The sequence below is a fragment of the Monopterus albus genome, unplaced genomic scaffold (assembly GCF_001952655.1).
Source record: "Monopterus albus unplaced genomic scaffold, M_albus_1.0 scaffold23.1, whole genome shotgun sequence".
Taxonomy (NCBI): domain Eukaryota; kingdom Metazoa; phylum Chordata; class Actinopteri; order Synbranchiformes; family Synbranchidae; genus Monopterus; species Monopterus albus.
The window spans coordinates 1,426,164-1,442,993 of NW_018127903.1; the positions used below are offsets into that span (position 1 = coordinate 1,426,164).

The 16,830-nt window shown below is 41.2% G+C and overlaps 1 protein-coding gene across 1 annotated transcript in view; it reads right to left on the reverse strand.

Moving 5' to 3' along the window:
* Nucleotides 1-3,482: 3,482 nt before the first annotated feature.
* Nucleotides 3,483-16,830, reverse strand: part of LOC109957026 (ultraviolet-B receptor UVR8-like) — a 176,631-nt gene continuing 163,283 nt past the window's right edge. The window contains exons 5-10 of the mRNA XM_020594596.1: nucleotides 14,523-14,643; nucleotides 11,771-11,883; nucleotides 11,012-11,060; nucleotides 6,711-6,814; nucleotides 4,244-4,680; nucleotides 3,483-3,768 (exon numbers count right to left, since the gene is read on the reverse strand). Of these exons, the coding sequence (XP_020450252.1) occupies nucleotides 4,408-4,680; nucleotides 6,711-6,814; nucleotides 11,012-11,060; nucleotides 11,771-11,883; nucleotides 14,523-14,643 (660 nt within the window). The 3' untranslated portion in view covers nucleotides 3,483-3,768; nucleotides 4,244-4,407. The remainder of the gene's footprint in view (nucleotides 3,769-4,243; nucleotides 4,681-6,710; nucleotides 6,815-11,011; nucleotides 11,061-11,770; nucleotides 11,884-14,522; nucleotides 14,644-16,830) is intronic.

The window sequence follows — 16,830 nt, forward strand, 5'->3', positions numbered from 1 at the left end:
GAGTATCTGAGCAATGAGATTCCCCTACACACTAGCCATTAGACAGTCTATCGTTCCCTCCCAGTGAGAACAGCAGTTCTAAAGGTTGTTTATATACAGGACAAGTTCTGTATGATCTGTCACATTCATCTCTATTTCCCATTCACCACGGGGCACTTGAACCACATCAGAATCTATTACCACTATGCAGATTCAGCCCCTGCTGACAATACAAATCATGATAAGATGGAGCAGTGCCTCCATAAACACCCTTGCTGATATAGCACATCATATGAGCTGGAGAGCAGATCCCACTTGTCGTTCCCATGTTATCGTCTATTTATATGGATGGACTAAAGATACGGGTATCATTACATCTGAGTCTATCTTTAACCTGTGTCTGTTACTATCCCATTCAAACAACAGATATAAACAGTCGTGGGTGTTTATACATATGTGTGTGTGCGTGTGTATGTGTGTATCTGCGAGAGCATCCATCACTCAGCAGTAGGAGTTCCAACTCAGCTGCTTGTGAGGAGAGATTTATGCTGTAATGCATCAAAACAACAGACCTTTACAGTAAAATATGATTTTATCAATAGGCCTGATCAATAGTGCATGCAAGTTGCTGTGTAATTATTACAGAGGTCCGTATCAATAAAGCTGTGATGCATGACCTCCTGCCACAGACTATGGGGCTGGCAGTCAAAAACAGGCTTGTGTAGAGGTCCTGACAAGTTTTAAGAGCAGTTCTAAACAGCAACATATTTAAAGCTATATGCATATGATGTGTTGCACTGACCAACTGACAGTGACGAGTCTGTTTAAATACAGTTGTTGCCAATGATGTGTTTCCTTGCACCTCTACAGACATTAGAGATTATACATGACAGAGACGCACATGACTGTCTTTACTGGAGTGAGGATCATTTGTCCTGAAGCAAGGCAACCCAAGATTGCAATCCTGTCAAAAAGAGCTTTGTATAACACTGTAGTGGCAGCACTCTGCATTAACACATGCACACAGTCACATACACACACATGCAGTACACTAGAGAGAGCGCATGAGGCAGGGACCAATGAGGCAGTTTATATCGGGATTTTGTTTCACAGCCATGGCCTCCTGGGAGAGAGGGGTCTGCCAATAACACTTAAGAGACAGAGCAGGAAAAGTAAGTGCTTTTATTACAGCTCATCACTCATGTAATTTCTGGCAGCATTTGTGATTACAGATCAAGTGATTGACTAACTACACATTCGGCGGCTGAGTTATGAACCGGGTGCCTACCATTCCAGCGCCGGCAGATTCTCTGTGTCAGCTGTAACTCATCCTCTCCCCGGGTGCTAAATCAAAGCACACACTGCAGCTAGAAGAGTTAAATAATAACTTGAGCTTTACTGTAAATCTGTCAGAAATTAAACCTTTACCTATGTCATCTTGGCTCTGATGTTGTACTGCATGGGTTGCAGAGGCTGGACGGGGGATCAATACAGGCCTCGATGGAAGTATTGATGGATGACAGCTGAAGTGGGTGTGTATGCATGTGTGTATTTGTGGATGGGTGTGTGTGTAAGGAATGGTATTGAATCACCCTGGGGTTAGCTAGAGAGCACGGCTCAGGTTGCTTAATCGACAGGTCTCACCTTGAATCGATTGACAGAAGTCTTGCAGGGTAAAGACGTGATACACACAATCAACACGTACTCACACTCACCAAACAAACTATAGAAATTGTAAGAGACAATGAGGTGGGATGACGGCGGATGTCTCAGGGCCATTAGTAATGCACCCCTCTATGTTGTCAGTGTACGATTAGTTACTCACAAAAGCAAATCTAAGACTCAATTCAAAAGCATTTTCAGTGCTTTATTTATCACTCTGCTAGTGCATTAATTCAATGCACACCTTGGCTTCAGTTCACCAAATTGGTGCTCTTTTTGTAACCTTTAAAATAAAATAAAAAAAACAAACCTAAATGACAACTACTCTGATGAATGTAAAATAGGAAAACTAACACATATGGTCAATATTTCAACATAACTCACAGTAACTTAGCAAAGTATCTTCTTACTGCAATTTCCAAATATAAAGTTTGTGCTTAAAGTGATAAAATACTAAAATATATAATACTAAAATATAACTAAATTACTATTGATAAGTAATTTTATATTACAAAAATTGACTTAACTTTACACATCAGAGTGATTTGTCTAACTCAGTGCTGCCAATATGTTCCACAGAGCCAAGTTATTGACAAAAGGTCCTTTTTGCTCAGTGCTGATAATGAAAAAAAATGTCACAAGTGCCACTTATAATGAAATCCTTAGAAGAGGAACTGTCATGTGGTCTGCAAAGAACCAGTCTGCATAGAGTACAAGGCTAATGAATGACCTTTCTCTAAGAAACATGAAAAACAAGAGAGCACAGACATGAGCAAAGCAGACTCAAAGGAAGCACTGTTTCCTGTAATGATCCTATTTAGTTTGAGAAACCTCATCATATAGTATTATCTCTGCAACAAATCAATTTCCTCACACTCAAAAGCGCCCTAGTAGCATGCACATGTGACTCATACTGCGGAGACGTGCGCCCATGAAAGCACTCCCCCATGAAATACCTTACAAGGGGCCAAGCTCTGAGAGGGCGTCATGTCTTTAATAAACAACATATTGTAAGTATTAGAATGAATGTGGGTCAGCAGTATGCAAGGTAAAAAAAAAAAAATTCAAACTCTCTCAAGTTCTGTCGAAATGTGGTGATTCAAGGACTCTGCAACTCCTACATGCCGCTTTGACTGTAACACCAAAGTATAATTCTTTCAGATGAGGTCAAGGTTCATGAGCATCGTTAACTGAGATGGTTTGTAAGAGCAGTGTATTTTCCAAATTACAGTGTGGTGCAATGTGAAGCCCTTTCATGCTGATCCAGAGCCTGTTTTGGAGAACTCTTACAGAGCAAAAGAGGCCAGTTAGCGGAAAACCAAAGCTATTTAGCTGAGGCTCCTCAATAAAATCATTATCAAGTAGATAACAGAGCGCACATTCTGTTTCTATCAGTTTTGGGGACACTGTTGACTTTATGGGTGAGTTGTGAATTATCAGTACGATGCACATATGTTGATTTAAATCACTCATATGCCCTGACTTACAAGGCTAAATATGGAGACAAATTAAAGAATAACCTGAATCAGTGGAGAAACATAGTGACTGCGGATGCTGGCATGGTTTGGGTCCACTTGTCCCCTTAGAGGGGCGGGTCCCTGCAAATTAGTACAGACTTGTTCTAAGCAGTCACCTTTATCCTTTATGATGAAACACTTGTCCAGTCTTGTCTAGGATGACAGTGCCCAACACCTTATTATGACACTTAATGTTGGTATTTCCTTTAATTTGTCACCTGTCTCAATGTTTCAAATATTAACACATTTGATACATTTCCTCTTATACATTTTTCCAGGAAATGTCAAAGGAAGAAAGCACTTGTCTGTGTGTAGGACAGTACCTTCATGATTCAGAAGAGGAAGGAGGTGGAGACACAGAGGTTCCCTGATGGAAGGAAGGGGAGGAAATGTGAACTTGCTATTCAGGGCTCAGATGGGGAAGAGAATTATAAATCGAAGACTTGAGATCAGTGTGTGGTCTTATTCTTGAAAGGTGACAAGAGGCTACCCTCTGAGGCCCGAGACTTGTACGTCTCCCAGGAGGTTTTGGTCTAAGCTTGGGACTCTGTAAATTGTTGCTATCACTTCCAGATTTCAGGACCACTTCAGTCAGATGTGCAGATATCTCCTAAAGATAAAAAACACATGAGGGGGAAAAAAAGAAAAAACAAGAATACATGTGAATACAATTTACTTTTTAATCTGAATTTGCTTCTGAGATGCTATAAAATAGAGTTTTCACACAAACACACACACACAAATCCAAAATTATACAATATATAATTTCTTCCAGAGAACAGTTCTTATTCTAAATGAACTCAGTCTCTAGGGAATATAAATGCTTTAGTTCTTACTGTTAAGTTACAAGCAGCAGTTCACTATGAAAGTCACACTCCTAGCCTGCCACAATCTTTACATTAGTTTTCTATTGTCAGTTACTGTATCTAATAGAAGAAAAAAGTATATTTGAAATGTACTTAAAATAAATAAATTCATTTAAAATATGTAAACCTGGATACATGTTTTACTTGGAAGATGTACAGTACTTCTCATGGGAAACAAAAGCTGTACCATTTGATCTCTGTGATCTCACCACATTTCACCTCTCCAGCCTCAACTAAAATTCTGCTATGGGACTGCGGTGCTGCCAGTAGCCGGGGAAAGGTGCCGAAAGCGTGCCTGCATTGCTCTCCCTTTGGCCTGGGTAATAAATGCAAAGTAGTGAAGACTACACCTGTTCTTCCTTTGCTTCTGCATAGCTCTTTCCTCAGCTGCCACTGTCCTGCTGTTCTGCAGCCTTCTCTCTCATCGTCCTGGTCAGCTTTGATTGATGAGCGACCAAGTCCTCTCTTGTCCATCCCTGTTGCAGACCTGGTTTCGTTAAATGCTGGACAAATGCTGCACAATGCAACACCCCACCCCCCTCTTCATGTCCTTCTTCTTCCTCTGTACTCTCACTTTGTTCATCGTTCTTCTGCTCTTCAGAGCTCCCTGCTCTGTCTTGGCTTTGAGGGTGTTTGTGTTGAACCTGCTTTAAGTCCTGTCAGGAGGATATGTGGTACGTCTTTAGGTTGCTATTGTGACAATGGCATCTTAATTTTGCAGTCACAGTAAACACATTTTAAAGTAGGTATTTGTGATAACCTGTAACCAGCCATAGTTTAGTTTATTAACTCTAAAGTGATTCACTTAAAATGAAAATCTGAAATCTTTTGCCAGCATAGCCAGACTAAATGTATATGTGTTCCTAGTTGGCTTGCTAACATTTGCTACTGATAAGTTTACACTTACTGCAGATGGATTTTGTTTAGAGTTAGAGGGTATGAGAACACTATGGCTAGACTGTGAGGACAGGACCTTAGGAGAGCTGAATGCAGTCAGTGACACTAAGCTAATGGAGCCATTGATGATCAGTAAATCTCTGAAAAATAATGACTTGTTAAACCACATCATGTTTTTTTGTTTTGTTATTCCACATACAAATATGCACATATGCAATTTACTCTTAAAATTGTGACTTGGTAAGGTAACACTCATCAGTGCACAGTATAACTCTTATAGGCTTTATTAGGGGGCTTAAATGAAATACCAGCTCTGTGCGCTGCCTTAAGCTCTGTGGGTGTGAATGTGTGTGTGTGTGTGTGTGTGTGTGTACATGTGCACTGCTGTTTGATGTTTACAACTCACCAGATTTCTCAGAGAATGTTGTCCATGTAAAAAACATGGCTACACTGTAGGTGGACTAACACAACTCTATCACAGTAATAGAACTACATTCCCTCCTCTACCTCAGCCTGGTGCAGCATGTTTCTCCAATCAGAGAACAGCGCCCCAGTCGATAAGCAAATGCAGCACCAGATGTAATGATGCAGACTTAAGGCAAGAGGAAAGCTGCATGAAACTGCACTGCAGCATTTGACCCCATTTAAAAGCTTGATACCAATTAGAGAGTTCTGGGTGTAAATAATTGAAGTGATCTCTCCCACTGAACACACAAATATGGACATGCACACACACATGCATCAGTGTGCATGTGCATGGACACATTCTCTCACATTAACTTACTAACATATACGCACACCCCTGTGCACATATGCGGAGGTATACCCACATGCACACACACACACAAACACAGATTCCACCATGCTCTGGAAACAGACTTCCTAATGAAGCCTTCTCCAAGTGAAAGTAGAGCAGAAATACATACTGGCCCATTTCTGCCTTCAGTTCACCCTCCTCTCCTCACTCTTTCTCCCCCTCACCTTCTCCACATCATTTGTTTTATTCATGTTTCGTTGTCTTTCTCTTTTGTCTCAATGAGTTAAATCACAACCCCTAATTTATAGCTACAGGCAAAGACACTTCTCCAAACAAACTGGCTGATGAGGGGGGATGACTGAAAACATACACCGCGAGTGGTGTGTGTAAATCTTAAAATGTCTGTTACTGTCTTTTTATCTGTGGTTATTTACATAAGAAATGACAACAAGTGTAAAAGAATGGCTGTGATGCAAAATGGAAAAAAGAAGCTGTGTGCTGGAGGAGAGAGGGAGTGAGAGAGAGGGAGATAGATGGGGGAGAGAGAGACTAAATCCAATGGCACTAAGTGAGGTGTGCTCAGGTGTGGTGAGAGGATTATACAAAACCCTGAGTATGAATGACAGTAAACACCTGAATGACAGAGAGCCGGGGAGGGGAGGGAGTTCTGGTTTATGTGTGTGTTTAAGTGTGTATCTGTGGCGGTTTAGTGGTCCTCACTGATATTCTCACAGGTGAGTGAATATATTCACTACCTAATATTTTAGGGGCTACATTATTTAACCAAGGGCAACTTGTTGTATCATATCACTCGTTACTGATATGTTAACTTACAGAATGTATAAACAAATGGAAACAAAAAAGAAAGAGGATTTGAGAAGCAAAAAATGGATGCATGGAAATGAAGGTCTCAGCAAGAGCGATCTACTGCAAGAGTTGAATTCGCAAGCGAGTTATAGATTGAACTATACAGTATTCAAGCAAGTCAATAAAAAAGCCACAGAGAAGGAAAGAGGAGATATGTTGTCTTACTTGCACTGTGTTTTCTTTCTCTGTCTGCTGTGTAGGTAGGGGACTGCTGACAGTGTCTCTTAAGCAAGCTTCAGTTTCACATTCTCTGTTCTTCTTTTTGATACCTGAAACATAAACACAACTCTCAGAACCGCCAATCAACACTTTAATGCCCTTTTATATCTTCTTTAATCCAATCTTTTTCATTTCATGGCTTTCTGTTGCCATGTCACCATTTAAAAAAGCACTTAGAGAGAGAGGGCGAGTGTGAAGTTCCATTGCGAGGCGACTGAGCGAGCTGGAGGCAGGTCAAAATATCTAATCCTGTATTGTCAGTGCAGCCCTGCTGATTTTTGTTAAATTGCATGTTTAAGTTGGATAACAAGCTACTTTCTGCCAGATATTAGCAGCAGTGCCAACATATTTGGACCCCACCACGCACACACACACAAACTCCACTCCCACCCACACACACACTGTGAAAGGCTCAAATGTACTTTTAACCTTTGGCTTAAGGTTAAAATCAGAAGACAGTAATACATGTTGATTCCTAGATCTGCTCTTAGTGAAATCCCTCACCTCTGGAGCTATATCACTGTACCGCACTGACTCTACATGAAGCGTGACCCCGTTTCCCCCACGGCGACCCCCTCCTTCTCTTCACAGCCTTGGAAGATAGAGGAGCACAGGGGAAAGGCATGCCAAGGCAATAGACACTTTTAAGCAAAGATTAAAGGTTTTTCTTTTTAATCAGTCATTTGGCAGCAGTGTTAGCATTTCACCCTGATGCGGGTAAGGATCAATTTTTAATGCTGCTGTGCTGAGAGCAGACATAGTGATTGGCAAGAGAGAAGCTATTTACAAAGGATCTATTTACAAATTTTCCATAGAAATATGCAGAGGGCACAAATTGACATCTCTTACAGAATTTTAAATAAGCTTCTCCCCTTTCTTCACTTCGTTACGAGGCACGACCTCTGTGAGCCCCTGATGATCACAGTTCTGTGCATGTGTTCGCTCACATGTTTCCCATATAAGAATAATAAAGGAATCTACACCTCTCCCTTGTGTTGCATTGTGTTACATGTTGTACTGCCAGGGGCTGGGTAAGTAGGTCAGTCAACCCTTGTGTAAACACATCACAAAAATCCACCAAGAACACGCTAATGACAATGACTCTTTTCATACTCTTAGTATATGTCTTTACTTTTCCCACTCTTCTATGCTACAATAAAGTTTACAGTATATACAGAGTGTAATACTTTGGGGGAGATCAAACTGAACTTGTGTATATCTAAGGAAAACTATTGGTAAGTGTGGGCATCTTCAGCATATGGACGTACGTAAGTGCTGCACTGTATACCCTCAGTATGAAAAACTGTTGTATAGCACAAGTTTAAAAAATTATTAAAAAGTAATACAGGGTCTGTTTGTTGTTTGTTTAAGTTGACTTTGTGTAAAAACATTTCCCAGTAAATCTTGGTGTGTGTTGAAGACAGAGTGGGCACACACAAGTTCATGTCTGCACAGACCTGACAATGCTGCCCCCTCCCAACCCCCCGTGTATCAGTCTTCATATCCATTCATGAATCAATCCATATATCCATCCATTATCCAACTGTCCCTTCATTCGTGATCCAACCATCCATTCATTCAAGCAGTCAACCAGCCCTCTAGCCGACATGCCCACACACCATTGATCCAGTGATTGACCCTGCACTGGCTGGATCAATACGCTCTTAAAAAGCATCTTTGTAGGTGCTCAGGCACAATGGCCAGGCATTATTTGTGCAGTTCATTTCCAAGGTAGCAAGGCTGTGCAGGGCCCTAACCCAAGTCAACTCTACTTTCTCTTCCACTTACATGATCACACCAAATAGAAGAAAAGGGGCACTGAAAAAAGGTATTGAGCGTCCTGTATACCTGCAACAAAAGAGGCAGTGGGCCATGCAAAACTACTTGTAATGACTCACGACTATTAGATACTTCAGTTAAAGTTGCCTGTGGATACAGCAAGGCTTATATACAAGTAACTGGCATAACACAGGCAAGTAGGCAGATCGATAGCAAACATTCAAACATTTATAGATGAAAGAAGCCAGGTGTGAGGGTACAGATCAGCAAAAGGAAGTGCAAACTGGGGGTAAAGTTAACCTGAACCATGGAACACCAGACACACATTTAATCTTCACTTCCATGTAAGTAATTTATTATTTTATAGAAAGACTTACTGCAGGTCACAGTAGTAAAGGTATAGCTTAAACAGTATTTACCTGAGGGAGCAGCAGTATTCAGTAGACTCATGTTCAGTACATCACTGGGTAGCCTATTGTGGCTTGGTGTGCATACAGAAACAGTGTTGGGTTAGAGCTAGGTCTGGGTCCTGGCATTAAATGACTACAACTCTGACAAGTCTCAGAGTTCTGTCACTGTGGTTCACAGGTCTTGTTAGCCAAGGTGTCAGCAGGGGTGGAAATGATGGTGTATGTGTTGTGAGTGTGTATATGTGTGTGAGGTGAACATTAGACAGCAGTCCTACCTCCACCTCCTCACCTGACACCAGCAATAAAACTAAACAGGCCAAGGTGCTATGCTGTGTGTGTGTATGTGTGCATAGAAAAAAAAGGGGGGGCATGTGCGGCTGCAGGGTTGTTGCTGCTGTCACCAATTTGCCAGGGCCTCCAGACGGGAGTAGGAGCAAGGTGACGGAGCTGGGGCTTGATAAACACAGAAACCCTGCTTCGATTTCCCATCCAGTCCACTTTGGAAACACATGGCTCTTCTTGGGAGCTCTTGGCCAGGGAGTAGGGAGTGGGGTGGGGTGGTGGTTGGGGGGTTGAAGAAGGGGAGCCATGAGAGAGACAGTGATGGGTGTGCAAGAAAATAGCAGTCAGGAGGAAGGCTAAAAGAGAGAGTGATAAAAGGGAGGTAGAGTTTGTGGTACAGATAGGAAGAGGGTAGAAAGTGCTGACAGGCCCGTTGGGACCAGATATATTACTTCAAATCAGATTCTTCCATGCTTGCGTAGATAGACAACACAGAGAGAAAAGGATGGATATGGGAGGATAGAAAGAACAAAAAAGAAAGAGATGTGAACTAAGAAATTTAAACAAATTTCAAAACAGCTACTTATATGCTCCAAAATGATTATTTACAAAGATAAAACAACAGAATCATACAGTCTAAACGTCATCTTCTTCTTCTTGCTCTCTCTGTCTTTCATTCTCTCATTCTGTTCATCTCTTTTCCTCTTGCCTGGAAACAACCTGCAGTGTTCCGCCTTTCAAACGACATCAGAAGTTAAAAGACCAGCTCCAGTTGGAGGAGCAGGAGTGTCAGTGAAGGAGGTGGGGCACTGAACTCCCCTCTGCCCCCCAGAGAGTGCCTCAGCACCAACATAAGAGGACAAGTGTGGGCTCTAAGCACCAGTGATCAAACATGAGCGGCTGCTGGGTGCGCTAGGCTCAGGATGGTTGGCCTAATAGGATTGGAAACCCCCCAATTGAGCCAAAGGACACCTCCAATCAGTATGATTAGCCAAAGGCTGAGAAGCATTTCTAGCTATAGCAGTGAGTGATGTACAGTACTAAAAGGATCACATGGAGAATGCAAGCAAGTCATGGTATGTAGTGGCATGGCTGATGGTGCATGTCAGAGTTGTGTGTGAGAGTAATGGAGTTTAAAGTTACATGCAGTTTTAATGTGTCAGGAGATTTTGACAGTTTGCTGATCATCGTTAGGAAGCATATGACGTGTGGAGCTCTAAATAAATCTTTCTGGCTACTTATAAAAACAGTGTGTGTTGTATACATGTATGTACACAGCCACAGTGCAGTCCTGAACACGCATGGCACATATAAATGTGAGGCTTTCGCTGCTCACATACTAAATGTCTCACCATCTAGATTCACTCACAATTATATGCGCAGACAAACACACACATACATAATGTTCATATTCACAAACACTCTCAGATAGGCTTTTATAAACTCATCAAATTCAAAAAACAATTACCAGAGACTGAGCTCATCACTGACTAAGCAAAAGTCATCCAGCGTGTAAAACACACAATATAATTAGCACACACATGAAGCTGCTGGGTCCTACTGCGCATTAATGATGCTTCCCTCTGAAGTGAATTATGGTTTGATGAGTGAGGAAGTGACTGAGGAGGGGCTTTGAGGAGGAGCAAGACATCATTTGAGGCAGAGGTAGAGGAGACAGTGTGAAGGGGAAATGGGAGGTTCTAAACCTGAATTTAAAATTTAACTGGTTTACCAGAGAGATATGAACATTTAGGGAAGGATGATTTGGCTACTTACCTGTGGTGAGGGCCATTATATGCCAGGTACCACAGGCAACATCACACACCTGCATAATATAAAAACAGCTTTTAGACTTTAAAGTAGAACAAAATTTCAAAGTACATAGAAAATACCAGCGGAAAACTTTCCTCAAGGTTCCACTGCAACTGGATTCTTGTATTATGCTGTATTGAATAGAACTGTTATTTGAGAATAAATAACATATAATGTTAACAGAATTATTTTACTTGCTACAGTACTGATTTGCCGCAGCCTCACAAAGATGTCTAATACGTCTTTGATCTCATTATTTACTGTTAAAGCATACTGACATGGTAAATAGCACAGTGAGGAACCATAAGCTAAACTCTAAACCAGTAGGTTGTCAGTTAAGGACAGAAATCCAAATTTGTGGTGGGTTTATTGGTTGGACCATTTGTTTACACCTCTGTTTGCAAAGTGAGGTCACCATTAAAGAGTCTCTTGTTCTCTAGGAAGCGACAAGTCAGCAAGAAGCATAAAATTTGCTGCATGTAGCACATCTGGCTACACGCTGATCTGTGATGTTTTCATTAGCTGTGAATGCCTAAGCAACTGCTGTGATGTCGCTGAGTGGTGTATGGTTAGGAGTGCTATATATCAACCCTATACAGTATATCATCCCATTGGACCTACCCTCTATGCATATCCAGGTAAAATGTCCATATTCCAAAAATCTTGAGGCTTTCATCTAACTGAGCCTGAAAGCATAATTTGTGCAGTTGTTCTCGTACAAACCTTTCTGCATGGCAGTGGAAGAGGCTGGGGGGTCCAGAGCCTTTTGAGGCCTGGATATTCACTGACCCAAGATACACAGGAGATCTGACCCCAAAGAAGTAGTTCTCCACCTGCTGCAGATATGAACAAAAAGGGAGAATGTTCAGACAGAAACATCAGAAATGCATGTAGCTAATGGCGCCTTGCCACATTTTATCTTAACTGTGAAAAGTAAAATGACCCTTATGAGGATGTGTTGGTATGTTCTTGTCATCTGTTCCTAACCTCACCGATGTATTACCAACTGATTGTGGGTTCGAGATCACAGCTACATGAGCCCGTTGAAACAACAAGCATAGTTTGTGGTCACGCTGGAATAACACAGTTTAGTGCCAGAAGTGGTTTTCTCTATTCAGTAGCTCTGAAGCCAGGATGAAACCAGACCCCTGGTCTACCACAGATTAGCTGGCTCCTTAACCTTACAACTCTGATTTCCTCCAAATATACTCCAAATAAACACTGACCCCAATTAGAAACTCTTAAATGTAACTGAGAATTACATCCTATCAGTTTGCTTTAGTTTTGAAGAAGTTGATGTATTGCACAGAAACCCTGCCCACTCCACACATTACATTACCTGGCACTCTGAGCAGAGGGAACATATTCTCAGTTGGCACTTATCAAAGACACACACACACACACACACACACACACACACACACACACACACACACATACATACACACAGTATGCACTTACATAGAGCAAACACAAACATCCACTCACTCATGCTACCTCAGTCTGCCTATTTAAACCTGCCACTAATAAATTTATATTTACAGCCTCCATTGAGGACTTTTAATTTATGGCATACAATAAACTTGGCACACACATCTCAAAAGCTCTTTCAGGGGATGTTAAAGCAATGTAGTAAGCAATTTTCCAAAGTGGATTACAAATTTCACATCCAGGTTTTATTGCACATTACGATAACTTAACCACATCTAAACGTTCCGCATAAATGGGAAATATGTGCTGCTTAATATGCTATTTTTCATTTTTTAAGAAGCGCTTTGCTAACCCTGCCAAGCGAGGGAGCATGCTGGTTTGTGTGGTGGGGGAGTCAATAATCTTTATGAGGTGGATTTTAATTACAAGGAGATAACTGAGTATCCTCCTCACGGCAAGCCTCCATCAATCTCTATTCTGCATCAAGCTGTATGTGGCCTTGGCGCACACACACACACACATACGCACAAACACAGTCATACAGACGCAGATACCCTTTCAGACATGATTGATCAATCAATCAGTAATGTATTATTTTCATCTCAGCGAAGCAAACCTTATAAAAGCATGAGGCAGGCAGCGCGAGATGCTGCTGTACCACACACAAACATATGCTTCCACTACTAACACATACATGTACAGCACACACACACACACACACACAGAGTGACAGACATACACACACACACACTCGCTTACAGACGCTGGCAGGGTAATCCAGCTAAAAAAGGTTAAGGCTGATGTTTTCCCAAAGAACGACAGTTTGTGAAAGGTCAGATCAATCATGTGCTAAGCATGCCTCGTAAGCAATCCATAAAGAGCTTGTTTTAAATAATAACATTTTATAGATCACCTAAAGACATAACTGTACCACTGGCGGGTAGGGACTTACTCTACAAATAGTCTTCAGTGCACCAGGAATTCAAATGGGAGCAAACTTAATATGTTGACTGCAGTTCATTTAATGAACCAGTGGCATTTCCAGCAAAACTATGTGCACAATGCCAGCAGACGTCTCTGTTCAACAATAGGCAATTCTTTTAACAGAATATTGCAGTACAGCAGTAGGCTGTAAATGTGCCCTGGTCTTGAAAAAAAGCACAATGCCTTTTCTCTTTAAGTGGCTGATGTTACAGTTGTAGTGTAACCACTTTCATTCCATCTGTCTGGCAGAAGGCAAGCAGCAATTGAAGGAGAAGTAGTTGCCTGACACTTTGTAATGGTGTAAATGCATTAGAACTGGCTATGTGGCAGTTCAGCGACTATGGAGCAGGGGGGAGATGAATCAGGTTGCTGAAAATCATGCAAGTTAAAGGATAAGGTGAAGAAAAGTCTAAAAAAATGTCTATCTGAGACGACTTGTTTTAAAATGTAGTCAGCAAAGTGGGCTCAGGGTTTGCTTTTTAGGAATTACAGGAGAGACAGCAGGACTAGTGGGAAAGCTGGTGTAAAGATGCGGCTTGCGTCCTTATCTCTCGGTTTTATTAACAAAGTAGCAACAGGGATAGTTTGAGATCTTCACAGGGTAGTTTAGGGCATATCTGGTTGAACAACAAATCAATTCATTATGTACATCATCCAACACATAACACAGAAACTGGGTGCAGTATTACACAATTTTGAGTTAATGAGGTTGAATTTGTGCTCCGAGTGATGTCTTCTGAGGACACTGAATCCTTGTTGTGTTAATTAAAACTGAACAAAATGATGTAGATGAAAAAAATTATCATGGCTCAAAGCCACAGTGAGGGATACGGCTGGGAAAATAAGGGTTTCAAGTTAATAAGTTGTTTTATATATTGTGAATACAACTTTTAAGGATTAAAAAACATCACGATGACAGATATCGACAGTGACAATTGGAGCTTTGAGATAAGCTGTTTTATTTAATTGTACTTAACATTTTTTAGGCCAAAATAGCACAGCTGGGGAAAAGAAGAAACCTCTTCATGGGCTACCACAGCAGACTGGATGCTCGACTCACCTGTGACAGCTGCACTGTAGCTGTCCCCTGCTTGTATCTGTGTGACTTTGGCTAGCTGAGAATAGCTGAGAAGACAAGGAGTAGAGATGTGAATCCTGTCTTCTCCAAGTCCAAGCTGTCCCTGCAAGCAAAATAATGATAAAGTGTCAGTCACAGGATTAAATAAAAGTTTAATTCCAATGATTTCATTGCTCATTGATAGAATAATTAAATAAAGACACAGCCCTAAGTGGCATTTCAATTTTGGGGAAAGAACATTTATCTTTCATGTCACCCTAATTCATGCTGTCCTGCCATTACTCAAAGTAAATATGGTTGTAAGATCTGGTGAAGAGGAAACTGTATATCAGAGCATCATAATTTAAGCAGGTCTCTGTAAAGCTCTGTTATAATATCTGCTGAGTATGGTTATATATGACACAAGGAACTGGCTGTTCATCTCAGCTCAAATGGCTGTCACTGAGGAGGAAATACTGTTGAGGAAGGCACACTGCATATTTCTCTCAACAGACAAAAAGTCCACTGTGTTTCATGTTTCATTTACCATCATGCACAACTGCCTGACACTAGCGAGTGGATCTGTGTAAAAACTCAATTCAAACACAAAGGCTTAATGACCATAGTATCTTCTGCAGTACAATAGAACGCATTGTCCTACATTTACATCTCTTTCTCTGTGGTACAAATGGTGAGGGTGTTTAAATTGACTTCTCTCAGCTGTCCCGCTCCTCTCTTCTGCGATTCCTCCTGCAGAGATAAAGGGCTTTCTGCTCTGTGCTCATGTGCACGTTGGCATGCCCTGGCATATGTTTGAAAGTGAGCACAATATGTGTGGGTTTACATTTCAGTGTGTGTGTGTGCACCATGCAGTAATTTGGGTCTTTAATTGCTTATTCATATGTGTGCTACTGTGAGGATTTGTAGATGCGTGGCAACATATGTTCCTGCTGTGAGTGTGTGTGCCTATGTATTTATAGGTGTGAATGTATGTGCGCCCATCAGTGTGAGTTTGTGTGTGTGTGTGTGTGTGTGTGTGTGTGTGTGTAAGTTAGCTTGCATTTAGGTACAGTAAGGGAGCCAGTATGTCCATAGCTGAGCTTTTGTGCACGCTTGTGTATGTGCGTGTGTTTAAACTATATGTGTATTTTTGTGTGTCTGAATGAATGAGCACTGTCAGGTGCTGCTCCATGCTATGCCAGCTGCATCTGGAGCCATCTGTGATGGGGCTCAGTGGGAGGGGAGCGGATGACTTTAATGTACTTGAACCCCAGACAGACCTTTCTCAGACAGTCGTCGGTAAGAAACCAAGGCAACTGGGCTCAGTCAAGCTTAACTGGCTGATCTGGGTGGTGAGCAGGAGACAGACGCTTTGGTTACACTGTAACCCTGGTCAGACTCACTAGGGAACCCCCTGGCAATCACATACACACAAACACAAGAATCTGTTTGTTTCAATGATAGAATAGCAGTGTTCTATATCAGAGGACACTCTCACCTTTTCTTAGCTGTCCAGGTTTGTCTGCCTGTTGTCTACATTGCAGTTGAGGTTTACTTTATTTCCATGTGCGCATGGAATGTGTGTGCCTATGTACAATGTGTTTGTGCAGTTCCAAATACTTAGCATGTGTGTATAGACTCGATAGAATCAGAGGACTTATAACATGATCTTTGACAAGTTATAGTTGTATAAGTTATAGTTATACAGTATTTATGTTTTACTCTTTTCAAATTTACTCACACAATTTGGTTCAAATCTGTGGTTTTGAATTTATATTGTCAAAACAAACTTTTAGGCCAGAGTTCAAATTATAGGCCTTGTTTTGAGGTGTTCAACAGTATATATATTTTCAAATGCAGCAAATGGTTGCACTCTTTGTATGGCACTGGCACTTGCTTTTATTTTTAAAACATTTTAGAAATGGCATTCGATTTTTTCTATTAAGGAAACACAATATGACTTGGGCCTTGATTGTCGGGAATTATTTGTAACCCTGTTATTCTCAATCAACTACTACAAAATTGAAACAAAACAAACAAACAAATCCCCCATACATTCTAAATGACAACTCCACAACACTAACCACAAAACTAAGAACAGCAGAGTATATGAACACAGACAACAAAAGGCCCAGGAACAATCTTGCAGCAACAATATGATTAGCGAAGCACAAAATCAATTAATGCAGCAGAGGAATCAATAGGTGTCTGTAAGCATATATGTTATGCAGTTAATTAATAAACAAAAAGAACAGTAGAGCATCACACTGTTGCAACAACTGTCATCAGTCACAAAGTGTGAACAGACAGC